General features: G+C 44.9%; 1 protein-coding gene across 4 annotated transcripts in view; it reads left to right on the top strand.

Annotated features, from left to right (window-relative positions):
- The window catches only part of LOC127663087 (uncharacterized), a 122,590-nt gene that overhangs the window by 6,311 nt on the left and 94,805 nt on the right, over positions 1-21,474 (top strand). For 2 of the 4 annotated variants that reach the window (XM_052154511.1, XM_052154514.1), the window contains exon 2: positions 3,714-3,823. In XM_052154511.1, coding sequence (XP_052010471.1) covers positions 3,717-3,823 — 107 coding nt within the window. In that variant the 5' untranslated portion in view covers positions 3,714-3,716. Of the gene's footprint in view, positions 1-1,654; positions 1,715-3,713; positions 3,824-21,474 lie in introns of all 4 variants that reach the window. The other 2 variants (XM_052154512.1, XM_052154513.1) reach the window with 2 other exon arrangements.

The following is a 21,474-nucleotide window of genomic DNA, read 5'->3' as shown; positions in this document are numbered from 1 at the left end:
ATGAACCGGCAGCCAGTGGAGAGAGACAAAGAGTGGTGTAACGTGCTCTCTTTGGTTCATTAAAGACCAGATGTGCTGCTGCATTCTGGGTCATTTGCAGAGGTCTAATTGCACATGCAGGGAGTTCTGCAATGAGAGCGTTACAGTAGTCCAGTCTAGTTATGACAAGGGACTGAACGAGCAGTTGTGTGGCATGTACAGAGAGGAAGGGTCTTATCTTCCTGATATTGTAGAGTGTAAATCTACATGATCTTGCAGTCTTTGAAATGTGGTCAGTGAAATTTAGCTTGTTATCGATGGTTACCTCTAGATTTCTGACCGTTTTGGAAGGTGAAACTGTAGTTGAACCCAGCTGCACAGTGATGTTGTGTTCAACAGCAGGGTTGGCTGGAAAGACAAGGAGTTTGGTCTTGGCCTGGATGAAGGAACACCACCTGCAACTCAATCCAGCTGAGATGTCTTCCAGATAGGCAGCAATTCGAGCAGTCACTGTGGTGTCATTGGGCTGGAAAGACAAGTAGAGCTTTGTCCTCGGCCATTCTCCACCCTATAATGGATGACAGCCGCAGTCCTCCGGCCCCTGGTGGACGGAACGCCTCCCGTGTTCTCATGGAACAGAAGGGGTCTCCCCTGGCAGCGGTTCTCCCACTCCAGGCTGTCGGCTGGGAGGCCCTCCCTGCTCCCGGCCCTCTCTTGACCCCGGCACATTTAGCAGTTGGTAGGGGTCTCCCCCCGCCCCTGGCAGCAGCCCTGATCGCTCCAGGTGGTCGGCTAGGAGCCCCTTCTCCCCTTGTGGTTGGCAGCCGTTCCTCCGCTTCCAAGCGGCTGGGCTACTCCGTCCCCTGCATATGGGGGGACTACTACTAAAATATAAGACTCATGCAAAAAAACATGCATGATGAACTGCAGGAGGTGCTACGCGTACTCTGCTTGCTGCGGAGACCAGGCCTCCAGGAAGCGCTTTGTGAACTGTATGGGGCTATGTGCGAACTGCAGAACGCTCACCCCGACGGACTGTTTATTGTCGCCGGAGATTTCAACCATGTAAATCTCAAGACAGTACTCCCTAAATTCCATCAGTATGTGGACTTTGCAACGAGAGGGGCGAACACGCTTGATCATGTTTACACAAACATCCCAGGCACGTACCGGCTACTCAGACCACATCTCTGTTATGTTAATTCCAGCATACAGACCGCTCGTCAGACGCACAAAACCGCTTCAGAAGCAGGTGAAAACCTGGCCAGCAGGAGCCATCTCTGCTCTTCAGGACTGTTTTGAGTGTACTGACTGGCACATGTTCAGGGAGGCTGCAACATACGGCGACTCGACCAACTTGGAGGAATACACAGCATCGGTGACCAGCTACATCAGCAAGTGCATTGATGATGTCACCTTCTCCAAGACCATCACCACACGCTCCAACCAGAAGCCGTGGATGACTGCGGAGGTGCGCACGGGGGAGCGACCCCTAGTGTCACTACATCAACACATCTCGTTCCTTCCATCAGGGAACAGAGGTAACGTTAGTAACCAAGAGTTTTTTTTATGTAAGAAGCTTTGACAGAACACTGTTTTTAAAAGCATTGACATTAGCTTTATTTCAATCAACAAAACAACAGACCCTAATCTGATGGACTGTCTATCACATTAGCAGGAATAGTCCCTAACAAGATCGGCTGTTACACTTTCCTGCAGAGTCAGGCATCAGAAGGTTAGAGGACCAACTTTCTCTCTCTCTCTTTCTCTCTCTCTCTCTCTTTCAATTACATTTTTCCTTCATTCTGATTTGGCTGCTACTGTTAGTAAAATTTTGCTGAAGTCTATGGGCTGAAATATGTGCCACCAGAAACTGAATTTGAATCACATCATTTGAAATTGTATTGTTTAATTAAAATTGAATTTATTCAAAAACTGAATCTGAATTGTATCATTTGAAATTGAATTTATTCGTTTGGAACTGAAATCCAATAAAATTTGATCCTCACTGAAAATTAAACTCTCTATATATCTTCACATTCACTTCTCACAATTCAGATTCAGTTAAACTGAACGTAACTTTTTCAGAAACTATCAAAAATATTCCATTACAAAAGAAGAAAAACACAATTAAAATGAAAAAAAAAAAAAAATGAACTCAGTTGCACGAATTTACAAAGTTACATTCATTATTATTGACACAATCGTAATTCCATAGTTTCATGGCGGGTAACGTACTGTGCTCCAAAACATTGGTGCTGATTGGCCCAAGAGGAGTCCTGTGCGCCAATGAACGCTATCTATCGATCTGCGCTCGATTGCTCTTCCTTCATCCTCCAACTACCCGGATGTCTGTCTCAGTAACTTGAAATTGAATTTGAGAACTGAATCTGAATTGTGAGAAGTGAATGTGAAGATATATAGAGAGTTTAATTTTCAGTGAGGATCAAATTTTATTGGATTTCAGTTCCAAACGAATAAATTCAATTTCAAATGATACAATTCAGATTCAGTTTTTGAATAAATTCAATTTTAATTAAACAATACAATTTCAAATTATGTGATTCAAATTCAGTTTTTCAATGCAATTATTCAAGTTTAGCCATTCAAATTCAAATATAAATGGTTCAAATTAAGTTTCTGGTGGCACATATTTCAGCCCATAGAAGTCTCTCACAGCCAGATTGACTCTATTTGCATCAGTCTGTTCGCTGTTATATCAGAACATTTTTAACATTTGTTTGATTTCGTCACTGTTGATGATTTTCTGGTATTGTAACTGGCTGGTTTGTTTAGATTCATAAGTGGGTGGGAGTTTGTTTAAGTTTGTATATGTATTTACATTAGTGTTGGGCTGTGCTGACCTTTTTTTAAATACAGCAATGTCTGGCTGTGGCCTGACTATGAAGCTGTTAATGAGCTATTAAATAGTCCACCACACTGCAGCCCCTAGCAGAGCTGAATGTGAATCTTCCTAGAGAGTCTCCTCTAGTCCGGCCATTTAGAATGTGCACATCCCTCCCCCTGCTAGATTACATCATTCCTCCTCTTGCACTATTATGAGACAGAATTAATGATTGCAAGCATATAAAAATTATTCTTTGTCAGTGTGAGAAATATTAAATTGTACATGCTGTCTTTAGTTTGACATCTAACTCTGTATGTATCTGTCTGTCTGTGTGCTAACCACAGAAACACACCACACGCTCTAAGAGTCCATGATGCTGTTAGTTTCTCTTATCTTATCCTTAACGAGCACATACTCCTTTCTCGTGAGCTAAATATCTTAAAATATTGTCCCAATGTGTGCAGTTATGCCCCAAAATAAGTTCTTGGAGTTTAATTTGAGTCATTTACCAAATACGGTGCATGTCTTTTGAAAACTAGCAACTTAATTCCTGGTTTCTATCAAAGTTCTATGGAATGCTTCATGATGTCGCATCAGGAAAAAAAAAAAAAGAATTCTCAGAATGTTGTTAAATTTCTACACTGGTAAAATATATAATATTAAAAACGTTCTTATTTTTCCCTGTGTGATGTCAAAAAATGCTGCATGTGATTTCTTGGCAGGGTGCAAGTGTCCCAAATTTGCATAACTTGGGCAGGGTCACAGTGCATATATAGAGCACAGACACTGCTATTTATACAGGCTACTATAATCTAATGTTTTATATGATTATAATCTCTCTCTCTCTCTCTCTCTCTCTCTCTCTCTCTCTCTCTCTCTCTCTCAGGGGATGTCTCTTCTTCTTCCCCTCCTATTTCTGTGGGGCCTGACTGCACCAGTGGAGTCTAATCTAAACCCACAGAAACTCCAATATATCTGGACATACATCAGCAACACGTGAGTGCCACTCCCTTTCTTAGTGTTCAGTACAGACAATAGAGCCCCTCCCTTTCTCAGTGTTCAGTACAGACAATAGAGCCCCTCCCTTTCTCAGTGTTCAGAACAGACAATAGAGCCCCTCCCTTTCTCAGTGTTCAGTACAGACAATAGAGCCCCTCCCTTTCTCAGTGTTCAGTACAGACAATAGAGCCCCTCCCTTTCTCAGTGTTCAGTACAGACAATAGAGCCTCTCCCTTTCTCAGTGTTCAGTACAGACAATAGAGCCCCTCCCTTTCTCAGTGTTCAGTACAGACAATAGAGCCCCTCCCTTTCTCAGTGTTCAGTACAGACAATAGAGCCTCTCCCTTTCTCAGTGTTCAGTACAGACAATAGAACCCCTCCCTTTCTCAGTGTTCAGAACACACAATAGAGCCTCTCCCTTTCTCAGTGTTCAGTACAGACAATAGAGCCCCTCCCTTTCTCAGTGTTCAGTACAGACAATAGAGCCTCTCCCTTTCTCAGTGTTCAGTACAGACAATAGAGCCCCTCCCTTTCTCAGTGTTCAGTACAGACAATAGAGCCCTCCCTTTCTCAGTGTTCAGTACAGACAATAGAGCCTCTCCTTCTCAGTGTTCAGTACAGACATAGAGCCCCTCCCTTCTCAGTGTTCAGTACAGACAATAGAGCCCCTCCCTTTCTCAGTGTTCAGTACAGACAATAGAGCCCCTCCCTTTCTCAGTGTTCAGTACAGACAATAGAGCCCCTCCCTTTCTCAGTGTTCAGTACAGACAATAGAGCCCCTCCCTTTCTCAGTGTTCAGTACAGACAATAGAGCCCCTCCCTTTCTCAGTGTTCAGTACAGACAATAGAGCCCCTCCCTTTCTCAGTGTTCAGTACAGACAATAGAGCCCCTCCCTTTCTCAGTGTTCAGTACAGACAATAGAGCCCCTCCCTTTCTCAGTGTTCAGTACAGACAATAGAGCCCCTCCCTTTCTCAGTGTTCAGTACAGACAATAGAGCCCCTCCCTTTCTCAGTGTTCAGTACAGACAATAGAGCCCCTCCCTTTCTCAGTGTTCAGTACAGACAATAGAGCCCCTCCCTTTCTCAGTGTTCAGTACAGACAATAGAGCCCCTCCCTTTCTCAGTGTTCAGTACAGACAATAGAGCCCCTCCCTTTCTCAGTGTTCAGTACACACAATAGAGCCCCTCCCTTTCTCAGTGTTCAGTACAGACAATAGAGCCCCTCCCTTTCTCAGTGTTCAGTACAGACAATAGAGCCCCTCCCTTTCTCAGTGTTCAGTACACACAATAGAGCCCCTCCCTTTCTCAGTGTTCAGTACACACAATAGAGCCCCTCCCTTTCTCAGTGTTCAGTACAGACAATAGAGCCCCTCCCTTTCTCAGTGTTCAGTACAGACAATAGAGCCCCTCCCTTTCTCAGTGTTCAGTACACACAATAGAGCCCCTCCCTTTCTCAGTGTTCAGTACAGACAATAGAGCCCCTCCCTTTCTCAGTGTTCAGTACACACAATAGAGCCCCTCCCTTTCTCAGTGTTCAGTACACACAATAGAGCCCCTCCCTTTCTCAGTGTTCAGTACACACAATAGAGCCCCTCCCTTTCTCAGTGTTCAGTACAGACAATAGAGCCCCTCCCTTTCTCAGTGTTCAGTACAGACAATAGAGCCCCTCCCTTTCTCAGTGTTCAGTACACACAATAGAGCCCCTCCCTTTCTCAGTGTTCAGTACAGACAATAGAGCCCCTCCCTTTCTCAGTGTTCAGTACAGACAATAGAGCCCCTCCCTTTCTCAGTGTTCAGTACAGACAATAGAGCCCCTCCCTTTCTCAGTGTTCAGTACAGACAATAGAGCCCCTCCCTTTCTCAGTGTTCAGTACAGACAATAGAGCCCCTCCCTTTCTCAGTGTTCAGTACAGACAATAGAGCCCCTCCCTTTCTCAGTGTTCAGTACAGACAATAGAGCCCCTCCCTTTCTCAGTGTTCAGTACACACAATAGAGCCCCTCCCTTTCTCAGTGTTCAGTACACACAATAGAGCCCCTCCCTTTCTCAGTGTTCAGTACAGACAATAGAGCCCCTCCCTTTCTCAGTGTTCAGTACACACAATAGAGCCCCTCCCTTTCTCAGTGTTCAGTACAGACAATAGAGCCCCTCCTTTCTCAGTGTTCAGTACACACAATAGAGCCCCTCCCTTTCTCAGTGTTCAGTACAGACAATAGAGACCCTCCCTTTCTCAGTGTTCAGTACACACAATAGAGCCCCTCCCTTTCTCAGTGTTCAGTACAGACAATAGAGCCCTCCCTTTCTCAGTGTTCAGTACAGACAATAGAGCCCCTCCCTTTCTCAGTGTTCAGTACACACAATAGAGCCCCTCCCTTTCTCAGTGTTCAGTACAGACAATAGAGCCCCTCCCTTTCTCAGTGTTCAGTACACACAATAGAGCCCCTCCCTTTCTCAGTGTTCAGTACAGACAATAGAGCCCCTCCCTTTCTCAGTGTTCAGTACACACAATAGAGCCCCTCCCTTTCTCAGTGTTCAGTACACACAATAGAGCCCCTCCCTTTCTCAGTGTTCAGTACACACAATAGAGCCCCTCCCTTTCTCAGTGTTCAGTACAGACAATAGAGCCCCTCCCTTTCTCAGTGTTCAGTACAGACAATAGAGCCCCTCCCTTTCTCAGTGTTCAGTACACACAATAGAGCCCCTCCCTTTCTCAGTGTTCAGTACAGACAATAGAGCCCCTCCCTTTCTCAGTGTTCAGTACAGACAATAGAGCCCTCCTTTCTCAGTGTTCAGTACACACAATAGAGCCCCTCCCTTTCTCAGTGTTCAGTACAGACAATAGAGCCCCTCCCTTTCTCAGTGTTCAGTACAGACAATAGAGCCCCTCCCTTTCTCAGTGTTCAGTACACACAATAGAGCCCCTCCCTTTCTCAGTGTTCAGTACAGACAATAGAGCCCCTCCCTTTCTCAGTGTTCAGTACACACAATAGAGCCCCTCCCTTTCTCAGTGTTCAGTACACACAATAGAGCCCCTCCCTTTCTCAGTGTTCAGTACAGACAATAGAGCCCCTCCCTTTCTCAGTGTTCAGTACACACAATAGAGCCCCTCCCTTTCTCAGTGTTCAGTACACACAATAGAGCCCCTCCCTTTCTCAGTGTTCAGTACACACAATAGAGCCCCTCCCTTTCTCAGTGTTCAGTACAGACAATAGAGCCCCTCCCTTTCTCAGTGTTCAGTACACACAATAGAGACCCTCCCTTTCTCAGTGTTCAGTACAGACAATAGAGCCCCTCCCTTTCTCAGTGTTCAGTACAGACAATAGAGCCCCTCCCTTTCTCAGTGTTCAGTACAGACAATAGAGCCCCTCCCTTTCTCAGTGTTCAGTACAGACAATAGAGCCCCTCCCTTTCTCAGTGTTCAGTACAGACAATAGAGCCCCTCCCTTTCTCAGTGTTCAGTACACACAATAGAGCCCCTCCCTTTCTCAGTGTTCAGTACAGACAATAGAGCCCCTCCCTTTCTCAGTGTTCAGTACAGACAATAGAGCCCCTCCCTTTCTCAGTGTTCAGTACAGACAATAGAGCCCTCCCTTTCTCAGTGTTCAGTACAGACAATAGAGACCCTCCCTTTCTCAGTGTTCAGTACACACAATAGAGCCCCTCCCTTTCTCAGTGTTCAGTACAGACAATAGAGCCCTCCCTTTCTCAGTGTTCAGTACAGACAATAGAGCCCCTCCCTTTCTCAGTGTTCAGTACAGACAATAGAGACCCTCCCTTTCTCAGTGTTCAGTACACACAATAGAGCCCTCCCTTTCTCAGTGTTCAGTACAGACAATAGAGACCCTCCCTTTCTCAGTGTTCAGTACAGACAATAGAGCCCCTCCCTTTCTCAGTGTTCAGTACAGACAATAGAGCCCTCCTTTCTCAGTGTTCAGTACACACAATAGAGCCCTCCCTTCTCAGTGTTCAGTACAGACAATAGAGCCCTCCCTTTCTCAGTGTTCAGTACAGACAATAGAGACCCTCCCTTTCTCAGTGTTCAGTACAGACAATAGAGCCCTCCCTTTCTCAGTGTTCAGAACACACAATAGAGCCCATCCCTTTCTCAGTGTTCAGTACACACAATAGAGCCCCTCCCTTTCTCAGTGTTCAGTACAGACAATAGAGACCCTCCCTTTCTCAGTGTTCAGTACAGACAATAGAGCCCCTCCCTTTCTCAGTGTTCAGTACACACAATAGAGCCCCTCCCTTTCTCAGTGTTCAGTACAGACAATAGAGCCCCTCCCTTTCTCAGTGTTCAGTACAGACAATAGAGACCCTCCCTTTCTCAGTGTTCAGTACACACAATAGAGCCCCTCCCTTTCTCAGTGTTCAGTACAGACAATAGAGCCCCTCCCTTTCTCAGTGTTCAGTACAGACAATAGAGCCCTTCCCTTTCTCAGTGTTCAGTACAGACAATAGAGCCCCTCCCTTTCTCAGTGTTCAGTACAGACAATAGAGCCCTCCCTTTCTCAGTGTTCAGTACAGACAATAGAGCCCCTCCCTTTCTCAGTGTTCAGTACAGACAATAGAGCCCCTCCCTTTCTCAGTGTTCAGTACAGACAATAGAGCCCCTCCCTTTCTCAGTGTTCAGTACACACAATAGAGCCCCTCCCTTTCTCAGTGTTCAGTACAGACAATAGAGCCCCTCCCTTTCTCAGTGTTCAGTACACACAATAGAGCCCCTCCTTTCTCAGTGTTCAGTACACACACAGAGCCCTCCCTTTCAGTGTTCAGTACACACAATAGAGCCCCTCCCTTTCTCAGTGTTCAGTACACACAATAGAGCCCCTCCCTTTCTCAGTGTTCAGTACAGACAATAGAGCCCCTCCCTTTCTCAGTGTTCAGTACACACAATAGAGCCCCTCCCTTTCTCAGTGTTCAGTACACACAATAGAGCCCCTCCCTTTCTCAGTGTTCAGTACACACAATAGAGCCCCTCCCTTTCTCAGTGTTCAGTACAGACAATAGAGCCCCTCCCTTTCTCAGTGTTCAGTACACACAATAGAGCCCCTCCCTTTCTCAGTGTTCAGTACAGACAATAGAGCCCCTCCCTTTCTCAGTGTTCAGTACAGACAATAGAGCCCCTCCCTTTCTCAGTGTTCAGTACACACACAGAGCCCTCCCTTTCTCAGTGTTCAGTACAGACAATAGAGCCCCTCCCTTTCTCAGTGTTCAGTACAGACAATAGAGCCCCTCCCTTTCTCAGTGTTCAGTACAGACAATAGAGCCCCTCCCTTTCTCAGTGTTCAGTACAGACAATAGAGCCCTCCCTTTCTCAGTGTTCAGTACAGACAATAGAGCCCCTCCCTTTCTCAGTGTTCAGTACACACAATAGAGCCCCTCCCTTTCTCAGTGTTCAGTACAGACAATAGAGCCCCTCCCTTTCTCAGTGTTCAGTACACACAATAGAGCCCCTCCCTTTCTCAGTGTTCAGTACACACAATAGAGACCCTCCCTTTCTCAGTGTTCAGTACACACAATAGAGCCCCTCCCTTTCTCAGTGTTCAGTACACACAATAGAGCCCCTCCCTTTCTCAGTGTTCAGTACACACAATAGAGCCCCTCCCTTTCTCAGTGTTCAGTACAGACAATAGAGACCCTCCCTTTCTCAGTGTTCAGTACACACAATAGAGCCCCTCCCTTTCTCAGTGTTCAGTACAGACAATAGAGCCCCTCCCTTTCTCAGTGTTCAGTACACACAATAGAGCCCCTCCCTTTCTCAGTGTTCAGTACAGACAATAGAGACCCTCCCTTTCTCAGTGTTCAGTACACACAATAGAGACCCTCCCTTTCTCAGTGTTCAGAACACACAATAGAGCCCATCCCTTTCTCAGTGTTCAGTACACACAATAGAGCCCCTCCCTTTCTCAGTGTTCAGTACAGACAATAGAGACCCTCCCTTTCTCAGTGTTCAGTACAGACAATAGAGCCCCTCCCTTTCTCAGTGTTCAGTACAGACAATAGAGCCCCTCCCTTTCTCAGTGTTCAGTACAGACAATAGAGACCCTCCCTTTCTCAGTGTTCAGTACAGACAATAGAGCCCCTCCCTTTCTCAGTGTTCAGTACACACAATAGAGCCCCTCCCTTTCTCAGTGTTCAGTACAGACAATAGAGCCCCTCCCTTTCTCAGTGTTCAGTACAGACAATAGAGCCCCTCCCTTTCTCAGTGTTCAGTACACACAATAGAGACCCTCCCTTTCTCAGTGTTCAGAACACACAATAGAGCCCCTCCCTTTCTCAGTGTTCAGAACAGACAATAGAGACCCTCCCTTTCTCAGTGTTCAGTACACACAATAGAGCCCCTCCCTTTCTCAGTGTTCAGTACAGACAATAGAGCCCCTCCCTTTCTCAGTGTTCAGTACACACACAGAGCCCCTCCCTTTCTCAGTGTTCAGTACAGACAATAGAGACCCTCCCTTTCTCAGTGTTCAGTACACACAATAGAGCCCCTCCCTTTCTCAGTGTTCAGTACAGACAATAGAGACCCTCCCTTTCTCAGTGTTCAGTACAGACAATAGAGCCCCTCCCTTTCTCAGTGTTCAGTACACACAATAGAGCCCTCCCTTTCTCAGTGTTCAGTACAGACAATAGAGACCCTCCCTTTCTCAGTGTTCAGTACACACAATAGAGACCCTCCCTTTCTCAGTGTTCAGTACACACAATAGAGCCCTCCCTTTCTCAGTGTTCAGTACACACAAGAGCCCTCCCTTTCAGTGTTCAGTACAGACAATAGAGCCCCTCCTTTCTCAGTGTTCAGTACAGACACAGAGCCCTCCCTTTCTCAGTGTTCAGTACAGACAATAGAGCCCCTCCCTTTCTCAGTGTTCAGTACACACAATAGAGCCCCTCCCTTTCTCAGTGTTCAGTACAGACAATAGAGACCCTCCCTTTCTCAGTGTTCAGTACACACAATAGAGACCCTCCCTTTCTCAGTGTTCAGTACAGAGAATAGAGACCCTCCCTTTCTCAGTGTTCAGTACACACAATAGAGCCCCTCCCTTTCTCAGTGTTCAGTACACACAATAGAGCCCCTCCCTTTCTCAGTGTTCAGTACACACAATAGAGCCCCTCCCTTTCACAGTGTTCAGTACACACAATAGGGCCCCTCCCTTTCTCAGTGTTCAGTACACACAATAGAGCCCCTCCCTTTCTCAGTGTTCAGTACAGACAATAGAGCCCCTCCCTTTCTCAGTGTTCAGTACACACAATAGAGCCCCTCCCTTTCTCAGTGTTCAGTACAGACAATAGAGCCCCTCCCTTTCTCAGTGTTCAGTACACACAATAGAGCCCCTGCCTTTCTCAGTGTTCAGTACACACAATAGAGCCCCTCCCTTTCTCAGTGTTCAGTACACACAATAGAGCCTCTCCCTTTCTCAGTGTTCAGTACAGACAATAGAGCCTGTCCCTTTCTCAGTGTTCAGTACAGACAATAGATCCCTCCCTTTCTCAGTGCTCAGTACAGACAATAGAGCCTCTCCCTTTCTCAGTGTTCAGAACAGACAATAGAGCCTCTCCCTTTCTCAGTGTTCAGTACACACAATAGAGCCTCTCCCTTTCTCAGTGTTCAGTACACACAATAGAGCCTCTCCCTTTCTCAGTGTTCAGTACACACAATAGAGCCTCTCCCTTTCTCAGTGTTCAGTACACACAATAGAGCCTCTCCCTTTCTCAGTGTTCAGTACACACAATAGAGCCCCTCCCTTTCTCAGTGTTCAGTACAGACAATAGAGATCCTCCCTTTCTCAGTGTTCAGTACACACAATAGAGCCCCTCCCTTTCTCAGTGTTCAGTACACACACAGAGCCTCTCCCTTTCTCAGTGTTCAGTACACACAATAGAGCCCCTCCCTTTCTCAGTGTTCAGTACACACAATAGAGCCTCTCCCTTTCTCAGTGTTCAGTACACACAATAGAGCCCCTCCCTTTCTCAGTGTTCAGTACACACAATAGAGCCCCTCCCTTTCTCAGTGTTCAGTACACACAATAGAGCCCCTCCCTTTCTCAGTGTTCAGTACACACAATAGAGCCCCTCCCTTTCTCAGTGTTCAGTACACACAATAGAGCCCCTCCCTTTCTCAGTGTTCAGTACACACAATAGAGCCTCTCCTTTCTCAGTGTTCAGTACAGACAATAGAGCCCCTCCCTTTCTCAGTGTTCAGTACAGACAATAGAGCCTCTCCCTTTCTCAGTGTTCAGTACACACAATAGAGCCCCTCCCTTTCTCAGTGTTCAGTACAGACAATAGAGCCTCTCCCTTTCTCAGTGTTCAGTACACACAATAGAGCCCCTCCCTTTCTCAGTGTTCAGTATGGACAATAGAGCCCCTCCCTTTCTCAGTGTTCAGTACAGACAATAGAGACCCTCCCTTTCTCAGTGTTCAGTACACACAATAGAGCCCCTCCCTTTCTCAGTGTTCAGTACACACAATAGAGCCCCTCCCTTTCTCAGTGTTCAGTACAGACAATAGAGACCCTCCCTTTCTCAGTGTTCAGTACACACAATAGAGCCCCTCCCTTTCTCAGTGTTCAGTACAGACAATAGAGCCCCTCCCTTTCTCAGTGTTCAGTACAGACAATAGAGCCCCTCCCTTTCTCAGTGTTCAGTACAGACAATAGAGCCCCTCCCTTTCTCAGTGTTCAGTACACACAATAGAGCCCCTCCCTTTCTCAGTGTTCAGTACAGACAATAGAGACCCTCCCTTTCTCAGTGTTCAGTACACACAATAGAGCCCCTCCCTTTCTCAGTGTTCAGTACAGAGAATAGAGACCCTCCCTTTCTCAGTGTTCAGTACACACAATAGAGCCCCTCCCTTTCTCAGTGTTCAGTACACACAATAGAGCCCCTCCCTTTCACAGTGTTCAGTACACACAATAGGGCCCCTCCCTTTCTCAGTGTTCAGTACACACAATAGAGCCCCTCCCTTTCTCAGTGTTCAGTACAGACAATAGAGCCCCTCCCTTTCTCAGTGTTCAGTACACACAATAGAGCCCCTCCCTTTCTCAGTGTTCAGTACAGACAATAGAGCCCCTCCCTTTCTCAGTGTTCAGTACACACAATAGAGCCCCTGCCTTTCTCAGTGTTCAGTACACACAATAGAGCCCCTCCCTTTCTCAGTGTTCAGTACACACAATAGAGCCTCTCCCTTTCTCAGTGTTCAGTACAGACAATAGAGCCTGTCCCTTTCTCAGTGTTCAGTACAGACAATAGATCCCTCCCTTTCTCAGTGCTCAGTACAGACAATAGAGCCTCTCCCTTTCTCAGTGTTCAGAACAGACAATAGAGCCTCTCCCTTTCTCAGTGTTCAGTACACACAATAGAGCCTCTCCCTTTCTCAGTGTTCAGTACACACAATAGAGCCTCTCCCTTTCTCAGTGTTCAGTACACACAATAGAGCCTCTCCCTTTCTCAGTGTTCAGTACACACAATAGAGCCTCTCCCTTTCTCAGTGTTCAGTACACACAATAGAGCCCCTCCCTTTCTCAGTGTTCAGTACAGACAATAGAGATCCTCCCTTTCTCAGTGTTCAGTACACACAATAGAGCCCCTCCCTTTCTCAGTGTTCAGTACACACAATAGAGCCTCTCCCTTTCTCAGTGTTCAGTACACACAATAGAGCCCCTCCCTTTCTCAGTGTTCAGTACACACAATAGAGCCTCTCCCTTTCTCAGTGTTCAGTACACACAATAGAGCCCCTCCCTTTCTCAGTGTTCAGTACACACAATAGAGCCTCTCCCTTTCTCAGTGTTCAGTACAGACAATAGAGCCCCTCCCTTTCTCAGTGTTCAGTACAGACAATAGAGCCTCTCCCTTTCTCAGTGTTCAGTACACACAATAGAGCCCCTCCCTTTCTCAGTGTTCAGTACAGACAATAGAGCCTCTCCCTTTCTCAGTGTTCAGTACACACAATAGAGCCCCTCCCTTTCTCAGTGTTCAGTATGGACAATAGAGCCCCTCCCTTTCTCAGTGTTCAGTACACACAATAGAGCCCCTCCCTTTCTCAGTGTTCAGTACAGACAATAGAGATCCTCCCTTTCTCAGTGTTCAGTACAGACAATAGAGCCTCTCCCTTTCTCAGTGTTCAGAACAGACAATAGAGCCCCTCCCTTTCTCAATGTTCAGTACACACAATAGAGCCCCTCCCTTTCTCAGTGTTCAGTATGGACAATAGAGCCCCTCCCTTTCTCAGTGTTCAGTACAGACAATAGAGCCCCTCCCTTTCTCAGTGTTCAGTACACACAATAGAGCCCCTCCCTTTCTCAGTGTTCAGTATGGACAATAGAGCCCCTCCCTTTCTCAGTGTTCAGTACACACAATAGAGCCCCTCCCTTTCTCAGTGTTCAGTATGGACAATAGAGCCTCTCCCTTTCTCAGTGTTCAGTACACACAATAGAGCCCCTCCCTTTCTCAGTGTTCAGTATGGACAATAGAGCCCCTCCCTTTCTCAGTGTTCAGTACACACAATAGAGCCCCTCCCTTTCTCAGTGTTCAGTACACACAATAGAGCCCCTCCCTTTCTCAGTGTTCAGAACAGACAATAGAGCCCCTCCCTTTCTCAGTGTTCAGTACAGACAATAGAGCCCCTCCCTTTCTCAGTGTTCAGTACAGACAATAGAGACCCTCCCTTTCTCAGTGTTCAGAACACACAATAGAGACCCTCCCTTTCTCAGTGTTCAGTACACACAATAGAGCCTCTCCCTTTCTCAGTGTTCAGAACAGACAATAGAGCCCCTCCCTTTCTCAGTGTTCAGTACAGACAATAGAGCCCCTCCCTTTCTCAGTGTTCAGTACACACAATAGAGCCTCTCCCTTTCTCAGTGTTCAGTACACACAATAGAGCCTCTCCCTTTCTCAGTGTTCAGAACACACAATAGAGACCCTCCCTTTCTCAGTGTTCAGTACAGACAATAGAGCCCCTCCCTTTCTCAGTGTTCAGTACACACAATAGAGCCTCTCCCTTTCTCAGTGTTCAGAACACACAATAGAGACCCTCCCTTTCTCAGTGTTCAGTACACACAATAGAGCCTCTCCCTTTCTCAGTGTTCAGAACAGACAATAGAGCCCCTCCCTTTCTCAGTGTTCAGTACAGACAATAGAGCCCCTCCCTTTCTCAGTGTTCAGTACAGACAATAGAGACCCTCCCTTTCTCAGTGTTCAGTACACACAATAGAGACCCTCCCTTTCTCAGTGTTCAGTACAGACAATAGAGCCCCTCCCTTTCTCAGTGTTCAGTACAGACAATAGAGCCCCTCCATTTCTCAGTGTTCAGTACAGACAATAGAGCCCCTCCCTTTCTCAGTGTTCAGTACAGACAATAGAGCCCCTCCATTTCTCAGTGTTCAGTACAGACAATAGAGACCCTCCCTTTCTCAGTGTTCAGTACAGACAATAGAGCCCCTCCCTTTCTCAGTGTTCAGTACAGACAATAGAGACCCTCCCTTTCTCAGGATGGGTTAGGGTTAGGGGTTAGGGGTTAGGGTTAGGGGTTAGGGTTAACCCAGCCCTGTGGAGCTCCAGACACAACAAGACAATTAGCCGATTCTGATCCTCCAAAAGACACTCATAGATGTGAGGAGGTTAAGCAGGACATCAGCCAGGACAGAACTGTGCCAGTAATGACAATAGTTTTCTCAAAGAAGAATTTTGTGATCAAATGCAGCAGATATATTCAAAAAGACATACTATAGTTTTTAGGTATGGTTTTCTATAGTAAATTATGGTTTATTTTCATAAGGGTTGATCCTCCTTCCGAATCCGTTCCCCCCAACACAGCCGAGTCCGGTGCTGATTTCTGCTTATCCCGCTGCGTTGTTCAGGGTGTTAAAGTGATGTTTTATTTAAAGTATTCATTCATTCTTTTAATTGCATGTAATTGTAAATATATGTATATTACAGTCAGTGTATATAGGGGAGACCGGGGTTGGTTGTCACAGTGCTCATAACTATGACACTAGATGGTGACACCTATTGTAAGTCACCCTGAATAATAATAAAGATAATAATAGATGGTGCAGGCAGGTGATACTAACACCCGTTTCACACATACTCCGTTTGCAGTGCGTATGCGGTGCATATTTGTTTTTCCGTACCCATGTTAACAGGTTAGAGCTTTCAGACTGCACACGGATGCAGTCCGTCGATCCGTTCCAGTTGCGGTGCGTATACAGCTGTGCAGCGATCGTTTACGCACCGAGTCTATTTTTGCTGTGCTGCACCACACTGAATTAGTCGCATTGTTCACATTAAAATAGACATAGATTGTCAAGAAACTGTAATAATTTCATCATATACGCATAATTTCAGTTAATGTGTTCTACAGTTACTAAATTACAGGGTCAAGAAAAACAAAAAAGTATGATTATAGTCCCGAAAGTTGCAAAATGGCATCATATATGATTCGATGGACGCACGATACGTTGTGGTTTGCCTTGTGATGTCTGCTCCAACCAGAGAAAGAACATTATCCATCTGTTCGGCACTCATCCGAAAGTACTTTAGGTGCCGGTCACTGTAAAGTCGAAGTTCTGAGACAAGCACCAAACTGTCTCCTGCCTCGTTTGACAGAGTGAACCCAAATGCGTCTCATTCTTCTCCTTCTTAGCAAAAGATATAGCGCGATAGTTTTTCTTCTGTCAACAACTCGAACTACATGTAAAACAAAGAATCACAATGATTAAAATTAATTTTCATACTGTTTCAATGTCTTAATGTCAAAGTTAACGTTTGGATTTAAAATCAAAATTCCTTACACATTTTTGATTGTGTGGCACACAGAATCTGCGGATCAGTAGCGCACTGCAAACGCAGCATATGTGTAAGCACTATAGCGCGTGCTGCTCCTGTACCGTATACGCACCGCATACGCACTGCACACGGAGTATGTGTGAAACGGGCGTAACACTGAAATATGTCTTCTATTGTCTGGAACTCAACCATCTTGTCATTTGAGGTCAATTCCATCTAACATAAAACCTAAAAAAATTTTCATACCCAAAGTAAAAAAAATATATCTTGTTATTTATATTATAATTAGGGCTGTCGATTTAACGCGTTAATAACGTGCGATTAATTTTATAAAAAAATAATGCATTAAAAACCTTTTTACATAATTAATCACATGCCCCCTGGACCAGAAGATTCCTGGGAAATGCTTGTAGTACCACCTGTTTACTCCAGGGGGCAGTAAGTGGCACTTCAGCCTTGTGAGCAACACACAGTTTATACAGTGAACAAACACTTCAGCAGAACAACATAAACATGAGTTACATTTTTGCGTTCAAAACACTTGATGGAGTTCAAATCTGATCTAAGAGATCTCAAGCTGTGTTAAAGATCGAGTATTAAACTATATTTAACTCGACACAGTGAACTAAACATGTTTATGACACAACGCTCCCGAGACGCGACACAAGCACGTCTGACACAGGTGTACATTAACGGTCCTTAAACAAGCCCTCATAATAAATCTCTGATTGATAAATTCACTTGTGTAATGGATTACTGTGAACTGTGTGTTAATGATTGACTTATGATCAATAATATGGTAATAATCAATACATTGTGTTATAAAGATGCTTTTATATTGTTTTATTAATGATGAACTCTTCTGATACAATAGTGTAATGCATTTAATTATCTGAATATTTATATATATAATCTTTTAAATATTTAAAGATAACTAGAATTATTTCATATTGAGTTATTGTTATATGAGGGGCTTTCTCAGCAAATATTTGTATATGTGATTAATTAATCGGGACACCATGTAATTAATTTGATTAATATTTTTAATCGATTGACAGCTTTAATTATAACTCTTAGTAGTGTTGGAGTTTGTTTGAACTGATGTCCATGTTAATAGAAACAGATACTCGTGTAAAAACAAAACCAGAAGTACTGAGAGAAATACATGTTCATGTAAAGTTGGGTTGGGGCAGGTTGTCACATGTAAATCCTACAGGAAGAACTGTTATATGATGACATATTACACATGTTTTGTGCTCCGGTTCTGTGGAGGCTGTGAAATGTTCAACATTTCAAATATATAATATAGGTCTATATTATTTTATTTTCACTTAAAAAGTAAAAATACACTTTTTCTGTCATTGTACACAATACAAACTTTATTCCAAATATGGTTTTTAAATAAAGTTACGGTGAAATAAAAAACATCAATTTGTATCTGAAGAGTTATTCTTCAATATAACGAGGAACAGAACCTCGCAGAATGTCCCAGATTGAAGAAAATAATAAAGAGTAAAAAGTGTGACAAACAATCCCGCTCTCCCCTGCTGTATTAATGTATACTCTCTCTCTCTCTCTCTCTCTCTCTCTCTCTCCCCGGTCTCCCCTGCTGTATTAATGTATACTCTCTCTCTCTCTCTCTCTCTCTCTCTCCCGGTCTCCCCTGCTGTATTAATGTATACTCTCTCTCTCTCTCTCTCTCCCCGGTCTCCCCTGCTGTATTAATGTATACTCTCTCTCTCTCTCTCTCTCTCTCTCCCGGTCTCCCTGCTGTATTAATGTATACTCTCTCTCTCTCTCTCTCTCCCCGGTCTCCCCTGCTGTATTAATGTATACTCTCTCTCTCTCTCTCTCTCTCCCCGGTCTCCCCTGCTGTATTAATGTATACTCTCTCTCTCTCTCTCTCCCCGGTCTCCCCTGCTGTATTAATGTATATCTCTCTCTCTCTCTCTCTCCCGGTCTCCCCTGCTGTATTAATGTATACTCTCTCTCTCTCTCTCTCTCTCTCTCTCTCTCTCTCTCTCTCTCCCCGGTCTCCCCTGCTGTATTAATGTATACTCTCTCTCTCTCTCTCTCTCCCGGTCTCCCCTGCTGTATTAATGTATACTCTCTCTCTCTCTCTCTCTCTCCCCGTCTCCCCTGCTGTATTAATGTATACTCTCTCTCTCTCTCTCTCTCTCCCGGTCTCCCCTGCTGTATTAGTGTATATTCTCTCTCTCTCTCTCTCTCTCTCTCCCGGTCTCCCCTGCTGTATTAATGTATACTCTCTCTCTCTCTCTCTCTCTCTCTCCCGGTCTCCCCTGCTGTATTAATGTATACTCTCTCTCTCTCTCTCTCTCTCTCTCTCTCTCGCTCTCCCCTGCTGTATTAATGTATACTCTCTCTCTCTCTCTCTCTCTCTCCCGGTCTCCCCTGCTGTATTAATGTATACTCTCTCTCTCTCTCTCTCTCTCTCTCTCCCCGGTCTCCCCTGCTGTATTAATGTATATTCTCTCTCTCTCTCTCTCCCCGGTCTCCCCTGCTGTATTAGTGTATACTCTCTCTCTCTCTCTCTCTCTCCCCGGTCTCCCCTGCTGTATTAATGTATACTCTCTCTCTCTCTCTCTCTCTCTCTCCCCGGTCTCCCCTGCTGTATTAATGTATACTCTCTCTCTCTCTCTCTCTCTCTCTCTCTCTCTCTCTCTCTCTCTCCCCGCTCTCCCCTGCTGTATTAATGTATACTCTCTCTCTCTCTCTCCCCGGTCTCCCCTGCTGTATTAATGTATACTCTCTCTCTCTCTCTCTCTCTCTCTCTCTCCCGGTCTCCCCTGCTGTATTAATGTATATTCTCTCTCTCTCTCTCTCCCCGGTCTCCCCTGCTGTATTAATGTATACTCTCTCTCTCTCTCTCTCTCTCTCCCCGCTCTCCCCTGCTGTATTAATGTATACTCTCTCTCTCTCTCTCTCTCCCCGGTCTCCCCTGCTGTATTAATGTATACTCTCTCTCTCTCTCTCTCTCCCCGGTCTCCCCTGCTGTATTAATGTATATTCTCTCTCTCTCTCTCTCTCCCCGGTCTCCCCTGCTGTATTAATGTATACTCTCTCTCTCTCTCTCTCTCCCGGTCTCCCCTGCTGTATTAATGTATATTCTCTCTCTCTCTCTCTCTCCCCGCTCTCCCCTGCTGTATTAATGTATACTCTCTCTCTCTCTCTCTCTCCCGGTCTCCCCTGCTGTATTAATGTATACTCTCTCTCTCTCTCTCTCTCCCCGGTCTCCCCTGCTGTATTAATGTATATTCTCTCTCTCTCTCTCTCTCTCCCCGCTCTCCCCTGCTGTATTAATGTATACTCTCTCTCTCTCTCTCTCTCTCCCCTGCTGTATTAATGTATACTCTCTCTCTCTCTCTCTCTCTCTCTCCCCTGCTGTATTAATGTATACTCTCTCTCTCTCTCTCTCTCCCCGGTCTCCCCTGCTGTATTAATGTATATTCTCTCTCTCTCCCTATCTCTATCTCTCTCTGTCTTGCATGCTGGGAAGTGAGAGGTGTTTGGTGTGGTGGTAAGGAGTGTGAGAGCATTGTAGATTGATTTTCAAACTTATTTTCTATACTGTTGGGAATTTTCTACTCTCGTTTTTTGTTTTGTTTCCCCCTCTCACCCTAGTTAAGTTAGGGATTTATTTGTAAATTATTAAAACTTTTTGACATTTTATTTTTTAGTTTGCATCCATTTGTGATAGATGGACATGGCGTCACTCTCTGATGAGAGAGCGCCGGGTTTCTCTATTAGAAATGGATGTAAATGTTTTCCTGATCAAACCTGTACTGTGGAGGATGTTCTTGTAGCAATGGGAAATGCTGTTGGTCACGATAAAATAGTTTCAGCTTCAAGAATGAATAAGGCGGTTGTTGTGTTTCTGAAGGAGGAACATTTTGTGAACGTTCTTGTGGAGAATGGAGTTGTGATATCTGACACTTTTGTGCAGGTGACACCTTTGCGTGCACCTGCAACAAGAGTAACGATTTCAAATGTACCTCCATTCATTACAAATGAAGCGATCATAAAAGAACTTGGCCGCTTCGGAAAATTTGCAAGTGCAATTAAAATGGTACCACTTGGCTGTAAGAATACTGCGCTGAAACATGTAATGTCTTTTCGGAGACAAGTTTTCATGTTTCTGAGCTCACAAACGAATTTTTTGGAAGTTTCCTTCCGTATACAACATGGCGATAGTTCATTCATGATCTTCGCAACAACGGACAGTATGCGATGTTTTGAATGTGGAGATATAGGTCACAAGAAGTTTTCTTGTCCGCACAGAAAACAAGCAGAAGAGGGAAATGCAGAGACCGGTGACATTGAAAAGATTAATCAGTTAGATCAAGGAGGAACTAGTGATAAATCGGAAAAAAGATCTACGCTGGCAAAGGAAACACCTGTACCACCGAAAAAAAAAAAAAGAATACAAAGTGAAGAAGTTCAAGAAGAAGGGATAGTAGATGAAAGTCCTAACAGCGGGTGCACTTCTCAGGCCCGTGGGATATCCCAGATTGAGGGTTCAGAAGGGCACGCTGGGTCAGATATGGAGTCAGTTTCGAGAACGGAGGTGAGTGATCTTTATTTTCCGAATTTGCTTGGCGGTTCAAAGGAAGGTGCAGGTCAGTTTGTTTTGAATGACAATGAAATGGAAATCGAAAAAGCAAGTGGTAGTGGTTTACAGTCTGGGATGAACGATGATGAAGTGTGCGGTGAGGATTTGAGGAATGATAGTGACAGTCTTTCAGACGCTTCCGAATATGATTTTAGTCAATCATTTGGAGATCTGTACACTGTGGAAGAAATCAATGGGTTTCTGGATCAAACTAAAGGACAGAAAGTTGATGTTTT

Source organism: Xyrauchen texanus, chromosome 23, assembly GCF_025860055.1.
Source record: "Xyrauchen texanus isolate HMW12.3.18 chromosome 23, RBS_HiC_50CHRs, whole genome shotgun sequence".
NCBI classification, from domain to species: Eukaryota; Metazoa; Chordata; class Actinopteri; order Cypriniformes; family Catostomidae; genus Xyrauchen; species Xyrauchen texanus.
This window is presented reverse-complemented; position numbering and strand designations above follow the sequence as displayed.